An 8,381-nucleotide genomic window follows, 5' to 3' on the forward strand; every position below is an offset into this window, starting at 1 on the left:
GCCGATCAATGTCACGTTCACGCGTCGGCCCCCCTTTCTGTGCATCATTTTCGCACCCGTCAAAAAACACAGAAAGTGAGAAACGGAAAATAACAAGAGTAATGGTGAAAGTTCCAAAAAAAAAATAAGTGTACATCAGGTGAAGAGCGATAGAAAATCATGGGTATCAAAAAGTGGTGCACAAGGCGGTTATCAGATAACCAAAAAAGGACGAAAATAAAAGGCAAGAAAAGAGAGACGAAGGAGGAGCAGAAGAGATTGAGGAGAGGTAAAAGGGAAAAGTATGTACGCAAAGAGAGAAGCTTAAGCCTGATTTTCTCTATCTTTGCATGGCCGCTGCCATCTCGCGGGGCTCGAGCATCAGACTTTGCCGATAGTATGTGACCTGAACATTTCCTTGATCGTTGCCATGCACGCGCTCGAGATTTGCTGAGATCCAGTCCTGGATATCAGGCACCTCGGTCAACCGGTATGGGATCTGGAATCGCTGCAGCTCACCGATGATTTTAGCAGTGCGTGTATGCTTGTCAAAATTGACAACTGTGATGCCACTGTTGCTCTTGCTATTAGTGGCGCTACCATTGTTATCTGAGCCGCCCAGGCGAGGCGAGCTTGGCATTGAGGTCGAAGCTTCCTGTGTAGCAGGATTAGAGTGTAGCTGCTTGGTAGCCTGGTTGCCGATATCAACAAAGGTAAGATCTGTTAGGTACATGCCCAAAAATGGCAGGCAAGGTGGCACGTGATCATGCAGCTTGCTTCGCAGGGCCTTGTGGTTGTGCTGTGGCTCGACAATAGCCTGCAGGTTCTTGAGCATCTCACGACGTTTGGGAGAGATGTTATCCCAAGTCTTGCGTAGTCGAGTAATAGTGCTGCTGTTCAAACGGCAGATGATGGCCATGAGACCATCGTAGTTGTGGAGCTCATAGAGCTGGTACGAAATTTTGATCCACTGCTTAATAGCAGCAGCACGCTTCTTCACCTCGGTGTAGCCCAGAATGTTCTCGGCAACGAAATTGGAAAGATCGGTTGATAAAGTGGACATAGCCTTGACGTTAGGAGCATCAACTCCGGCCTTCTTCATCCACTGAGATCCAAGCAATTCCGTAGGCATTATGGAGCTGAAGATGTTCATCTGTTTGACGGTAAGCTGGCGGGCAAACTCCAAGGGATCAAAGTCTAGAATACTGGGTGAGGGACCACCATTCTTCCAATTGTTCAGCGCGTTGATAGTGCTACGGCTTATCTGCACTTGAGGAAGGGGTGTATCGGGAGAAATATACGCAGCGATAGCAGTATTGGTCTTGCCCATGGATGAAACCAACCGAGGAACGAGCGCGCCCTCGTGTGAGACTCTCTGTGCGAGTTCTACGAGGCGGCGGCCAGCAGAGGGTAGTACCGCAGACAGCTTTGTATCAGCAAATGGAACAATGATGCTCAGAGCATCGCGGTCAGTCTGGTCGCGCCAGTGAGACTCCATCCAGCCCTTGAAGGCATTGTACACGCGTAGCCGGACAGGTCCAGACATGTGAGGGGCGCCGGCGACATAATCAAAGCGATCAACCAGGGCCTGGGCAAAACGGACAGGGCTGCAGAATAGGCGGAAGGTAAGGTAAAATGTGGACACGAACATAGCATCAGGGGTAGATTCATGGGTGGTAAGACGCTCAACTAGGGCTGGGATAGTGCCACCAGTAACCTGTCCCTCTTTGTTGAACATGAGCTCATGGGCATAAGTCTTAACCAAAAGCTTGTTCTCGTCATCCTCAACATCAGCATCATGGCTAGCGACAACAGACTCAGCCTTAGACGAGCTATTAGTGCTAAGTCCAGAGATAGAAGACTTGTTGCGAGGACCATCAGGAGTAGTAGCGCGAGTGGATGTCCGTGACAACATGCTCGACTCAGAATCCCGGCTAGTGTGAGTTGTGCCACTATGGGCACTGGAAGTGGCAGGAGTCTCGAACGTGGGGGAGGGTTGAAAGTCAGTGGTGGCCGCAGAAGTGACTTCATCTGGATGGCTCTCAGAGCTCACCTTATCGATGGTCGTGGAAATCTGAGGCAGGGGAGGGAGAGAAAGACGAGATGGCTTAGGGGAGGCAGGCAACTCTGGGGAAGTCAACTCCCGGGCATTATCCTGGCGGGGAGATGCAACAGCAGAGCCTTGTGCCGAGGCAGGACGCGAGTGAGAAATAGAAGAAGTAGTGCTGTGGCGGGCAGTCTCGATGTTATCGAAGGACTCGGTGGTACCGGGAGTAGTAACCTCGACTTGGGGGACTTCGGGAAGAGGCTTATCGAGAGAGGCAGCGATGCTGGGCTTGGTAGTGTGTTGCGGTTTTTGGGATTCATTGCTTCCAGGCTGGCGAACATCGCTAGACATGGAATTAGAGACCGAGGTTTGTGATTGCCGAGCGTCACGTTCCTCCGACACGGTATCGGTTGAAGGAGCAAACTTTTCGCTGTCATCCTCGACGATCTGTGTAGCTGGTTCTGAGGGGGTAGCAGTGGCGGCGGTATCGTTTGAAAAGTCCAGGACTGAAAGGTCAATCCCAAGAGACCACGATTCATCGAGTTCAAACTCGAAATCGCCGATTCGCTCCACAACCCACTTAGTCTTGGCCACGCAGTCGCCCGCTGCCTTGACGCAGCCGGTAGCAGCAGCGATCAAAACTCCGTTTTCTTGAGGCATGACGGCATCGGTGTCTTCGGGCGAAGATTTTTTAATGATCTCGTGGCCAGCAGAAACCAGTTCCTGAATGCGTTCGAACATGGACGCGCGAGCGGCAGTGATGATGTCAGCACTAACGGTAGTCTGAAAACACACTACATCAACAACAGCGAGTAATCCGCCACCCGAAGTTGCAGATTGTTTAATAGACAACACGAGCTCGGTGTGAGATTGTGATTGGAATTGAAGTCGTCCGATGAAAGATCCAAGATGAGAAAGAAAAGTATCGTGGCTTTTGCTAAGACGTTGCGATACTAGGTGCTGTTGAGCTGGAAGAGGAGAAGCAGGGCCCGCCACTGACATGCGATGTGAAATTCCCAAAGACCATCTTTGTACACGGGTAGAGCCAGCAAATGATAATCTGTTGTTGTTAACGGGCTTATTTCTACCAAAGGCCGTTGCTCCCGGAGAGTAAGCGTTTGAGAGACGCTTGTTGGGCAGTGTGACAACAGTCTGTACGCTGTGTGTGTTTTGAGGGCCATATGACAATAGTGATTGGCGACGAGACGAGCTTTCTCTAACGTCGCTGCGGGTTCTTGCAGAAAGCGCAAATGTAGGAGTAGTAGTAGGGGTGGAAGCGGCAGAAGTAGAAGCGGAGGTGGGAGCAGAGCTCGGTGCAGTAATAGTAGTGGTCACAGTAGCAGAGCCCGTGGTATCAATAGCAACGGCGACATTGTCAGAAGACGAAATAGAAGGCGTTTCGAATGACGAAGAACCGTCAACAAGCGGGGCAGGGGGAGGGTCAAATGACGAGGTATCGTCGGCAGGGGGCGTAGGAGGGATAGAGGAGCTGGCCATACTGTGCGATGGTTGTTCCTGTGGCTGTGTTTGAGACCGGCTAGATGCAGACGAGACACTAGAGGCCGAAGAAGTCTCTGCCACTACAGGTACAGCAGGGGGGTCAATGGATGGCGGCAGGCGGTGACGGCGGTCTTCTTCATGCAGGTCCAGAAATCTCACGCCCTTAATCACTATCTTGAATGCCTTCAAGATCATTTGGTCTACAATGTCGCTCACATCGGTTATCCCAGGAGGTAAAATTCCCCGTTGGCAATCGGGAAGCTGCTTGGCGATTTTCACTAGAGTCGAAAGCTCGGCCAAGAGTGATTTGCGCCCCCGTCGCATATAGTCATTGCGCTGGATTGTTGGAGACTCGCGAGTGAGGCAGTCCGTACGTTCCTGGATTGGGAAAGTGTTAGCATCAGCCGGCGATTCGGAAGACATGAGTACAGAGAACGTAAGGGAACCAGAATCGGTCATGTTCTTACCAATAGATAGCGTACACCAGCAATTATGCCCTTCATGAACTCCTGGTTTCCAAAGATCTCTTCGTTTTTTACAGAGGTACTCCTTAACAAGTCCCAAAAGCTGAGAAGGGCGGCTAACAAGCCGCGCATATACTCGGGGTTGTATGCCTCACAATAGTTAGTCGGCAGCCATCCGCGAGCGCCTGATGCCAGCAAAGCACCATCAGCCCAGCCATTAGTATGTATTGAGTGCACCAAGATGACATCGCCCTCGTTTAGTGGTAGAGTAACACTAGCTTCTCCAGAGGAAGTAGTGGGGGTGAACGGGAAGATAGCTCGGAGAAAGTTGTGGAATACGGGTGGCTGCAGAACATGTGTTTCTTCATAGTCTTCCTGTTGGTTATGGTACTGAGACTCTTCCTCTTCTTCTATAATTTGCGGGTGATGTATGTGGTTTGTTCTTGACTCAAAGCCATCAACGCCTGTCCGAGGGGTTGCTGGTGGTGTTATTTGAGACTGGGAGTACATATCCGAGGAGGAAGCTGGGGCAGAAGACTTGTAGGCATAATTACTACTGCCGCGTTGCAGCTGGTATTGGCCCGAGGAAGAGGGAGATATTGAATGGTGGTCACCTGATGAGTAATGTGGTGATTGGGTAGAGGCGGTTTGGAGCTGGTAGTTCTGATGTGGTCGTGGTTGATGTTGGCTTTGGTCCTGTCGTTGTTGTTGGTATTCTTCTTGCAGTGATATACTGTTCTTGTGGATGCTGAGGGGAGCTACTTGCAGACTACTCCGCAAGGGCTGAGAAGCAGCATAAGCTGTTTCCATGATGTTTAGGGGGTAGCTTCTAAGCTAAGTCGTCCTATGTCGTAAGGAAAACCATGAGATGCTCTATGAATCAAGGCCTATGTCTAATATAAGGAGGGGCTGGTGGTTTGTTGGTGAACAGTAGACGTGGCTGGCGGAACAATGAAGCGCAAGTGGTCTTGCGAATGTAATGATACCGGTTCGTAAAGGCGCAAATATCTTGAAGCTGTGTGGAATCCTTGCGTGAGATAAAGCGGCTGCAGATGTAATTGTGCTGGGCGCGGATAATGGCATCTAGCGCTGTGCGTCGATGGCGATAGTTTTGAGAGGTAAAGGTGAGAAAGAAGGAATTCCAGCTTAAGCGTAGCACAAAGATCTAATGATTGGGGCAAAGCAAGGCAATACGCAGACAAAAGAAAACCGTATTATAAGAAATGAACGTCGTGAAGCAGAGAAAAAGGAACCGAAAAAAAAGGAAAAATAACTAAGAAAAAAGAAAGAAAAAGAAAAGAAAAAAAAAGAAAAAGAAGAGCTCTGCTGAAGTCGAGTTGGCATAAGGTGTAAGTAAGTAAAAAGTGAAGGCGGAGGACGAGGGGAGTCCAGGCCAGTTAAGGAGAGAGCAAACGGGAGAGCGAGCGGGAGGGCAAGGAAGGCAGGAGGACAAGAGCAGAAGAGCAAGTAGACGAGCATGGTTGTTGCTAGCCTAGATGATACTGAAGCTTAATTTCTACTTATTTGATCGTTTTATTTCTGGGGCCTCTCGCCATAACCACACGCCTTCACAACCTACACGCCCCTTCCTCCTTCTTCGCTCGCTTCCCTTTTATGCCTCTTCTCACTCTCCCTCGCTCTTCTTCCTGTTCTTCATCGGCTTGAATAGGAAAGACTAGGCAAAGACAAGTACTTACTGGGAAAGCACAAACGGGACCGGCTGTATCTTTTCTTTCCTGCACCTACTCTTTTTTCCCGCGACTCCCTAGCTGCTCTTGTTTCCCTTGCACCCTCTTGTCCTCTTGTCCTCTTGTCCTCGTTCTTGTCCTCATCTCTCCTGATAGGTTTTGCCCTGCCCTCTTTTTTCTCGTCTCCCTTGCCCTTTCCCTGACCCCCGTGTTCTCTTGCTGGCTTACTATCTCGGCCACACTAGCGGAATAGGGACTCAAAAGCTGGGATTGACATGGCAATGAGATGGATTGGGAAGAAAGAGAAAGAGAGAGGGGATGGGTGGGGAACGAAAGCGACAAGCGACACAGGGATTAAAAAGACAGGGGACCGGGGCTTCTATTGAGAACTAGGAAGGAGAAAGAATTGTGTATCTGTATAACATATGCCTATGTGTTTACAATACCACATGTATGTAGATCTTCTCAAGATACAAGCGTGCTTCAGGGTGTAGAGTAGAGCCTTGTGGAGGGCGTGAAAAAGCCAGGGGGGATACGAACAAGCCACTCAAGGGGTTGAATTAAGACCAGGACATGAGGGGGGAGCTGTCTTTTTTATTTTTCTTTTCCCTGTGGGCAGCACAGCTACTAGGAGCAAAGGACAGACATGCCAGAGACAAGCAAGATGATAGCTCTTGTGTTGACTCAACATCGTCAATAAGGCACAATAAAGTCCGCCTATTAGCTGACGAAATCCAAAGCTGAGCTAAGTCAAGAAAACCCACAAAAACAATGGCAGGATGCGTTGAAGAAAATGGGAAGTTGCCACCCGCACACAATGGAGTTACAAAGCTAGAAACCAACTTACAAATGTTAACGGCCTCTACATGCCAAGGCTAAAACTCCCCAATAAAACAGGTTCTCAAGTGCATATAGTCCAGCAAGCTCTTTCTTTATCGAGTTGCTGGCCGTTAGGTGGAGGTGGACTGTCAATGGTCTGATAATCCGTCCGGTGAACAAGAAAATAGCAGGGAGTGAAAACTTTGCACATTACCAGGAGCTTACGATCATTCTTGGCGCGGGGAGGGGGGGAAGGGACGAAGGGGAGGGGAAGAAGGGATGGCAATATGGAAAAATTCGTACAACAAAAGAGGAGCCTCGGAATGGAAACAACCAGAAATAGTGAGGGGAAGGGAAAAAAAAAAAAAGGTCATAATCGCGCGGCTTCCTCTTGCAAACGTTTAACCAACGCGAGTTTTTCAATGCGGGGGAGAAACAACGAGAAAGTACGAAGCATGGGTTGAACAGGAAGGAAGCCTGAATCTGGATTCACACCTCTCTCCCAGGTTTTGTTTGCCCTCTTACGCAAGCTCATTCCCTAGCAAAATAATGCAGGTGCCTCGTTTTTCTTATCGGAGTTTTTGGTTCGACTTTCAGGGCCAAATTGTGCCGCACCCCCTCTTGAGGATGCACTACACACTTAGCCAGCCAGACAAAAAGACCAACAGCAGTAGAGACAGTTTTGAACGTGGCTTATGCGATTTGCATGACAACAGCGACAGCAACAACGACAACGAGTGTGAGAGGGTCAGACTGTGTTTAAAATGGGACAGCGCTCGTGAGGCAAGTACAAAAAGTGCGTGCGCTTTCTTTAGCCATGGGCTTGTCTCATGACCGTTCGGAAGCTGTTTAGTTCTTTCTATTTTGATCGCTGCCATCCAAGCCACTGGCTCCTTTTTTCTGCGAGTTTGTTCCAACCACCCACCCATGAGGCAAGAAGCCCCCCTCTTTGGCTGAATATCTTTGGCTGGCTGACTGACTTTTATTTGGTCAAGCTTGCCAGAAATCCTGGGCGTCATCTTTTTTTCTTGGGAAACCACGAGAAAATCCCGTTTTGAGAAATAGCCAAAAAAGAGAAGAAAATGCAGCAGTGGGCTAGGCAAATGGCAGTTGTGAATTAGCCAAAGAATATTGTTATGTTATACCGGTACTTGTTACTTGGTAAATGAGTTGAGAGCGTATCTGGGTAGGCTAAAATGGTGTATGATTTCGCTTCCTATTGGCCGGTAGAAAAGCAAGGGAGAAACAAGTTCGGCACATGCAGTAAGCCATCACGAGATATGTATGTATGTATGTGTATGTATTTATATATATATATATATATATACATGTATATACATGTATGTGTGTATATACAAACATATGCTGAAGAGACTCCTGTAAAGGGCTATCAAAGTGCGGGAAAGGGAAAGGGCTGCAAAGCGCGCTGCAGATTTTCAGACGGCGTGCAGAGACAGAACAAGGTACCGAGTACTTACAAGCTGATGCTACGCTATCCTCCGTCGAAGAATATAGAGATTGCAGCTGTACTATATTACGCTTGCATACATGCAAAGATAGATTATTTATGGGCTGTGACGCTGCTGGCGAGCAGAGCATCAAAAAGTAGGGACTAAAAAGCTCCGGGGCCAGAGGTGGTCTGTGTTGAAGCGTCAAAGGAAGAACAGAACGAAAAAGAAAGAACTGATCTATTGAGGGGGTGAAGGGGGCTTGCAACAGGTAACCCATGCAACGTTATCCTGTCCATTCTGTCCTTTCCATAACATCCGAAATTGCAAAGAAGATGGGGGGTGGGGGATGGGGGGGGATGGGCAAAGAAAGAAAGAGGAATGGGAATGGGAATGAAAAGAGCTCATCAGCGTAGACATCAAGACAAATAGATGT

The 8,381-nt window shown here is 48.8% G+C and overlaps 1 protein-coding gene across 1 annotated transcript; it reads right to left on the reverse strand.

Moving 5' to 3' along the window:
* Positions 1-319: 319 nt before the first annotated feature.
* On the reverse strand, positions 320-4,800 carry HOO65_011309 (Cell division control protein 25; the record flags this gene model as incomplete). Its single annotated transcript, XM_071005275.1, has 2 exons — positions 320-3,904; positions 3,994-4,800. The coding sequence occupies 2 exons, from the start codon at positions 4,798-4,800 to the stop codon at positions 320-322; spliced, it is 4,392 nt and encodes a 1,463-aa protein (XP_070863130.1).
* Positions 4,801-8,381: the final 3,581 nt, after the last annotated feature.

Source organism: Ceratocystis lukuohia, assembly GCF_044167205.1.
Source record: "Ceratocystis lukuohia strain C4212 chromosome Unknown Supercontig1_pilon, whole genome shotgun sequence".
In the NCBI taxonomy this organism is placed as follows: domain Eukaryota; kingdom Fungi; phylum Ascomycota; class Sordariomycetes; order Microascales; family Ceratocystidaceae; genus Ceratocystis; species Ceratocystis lukuohia.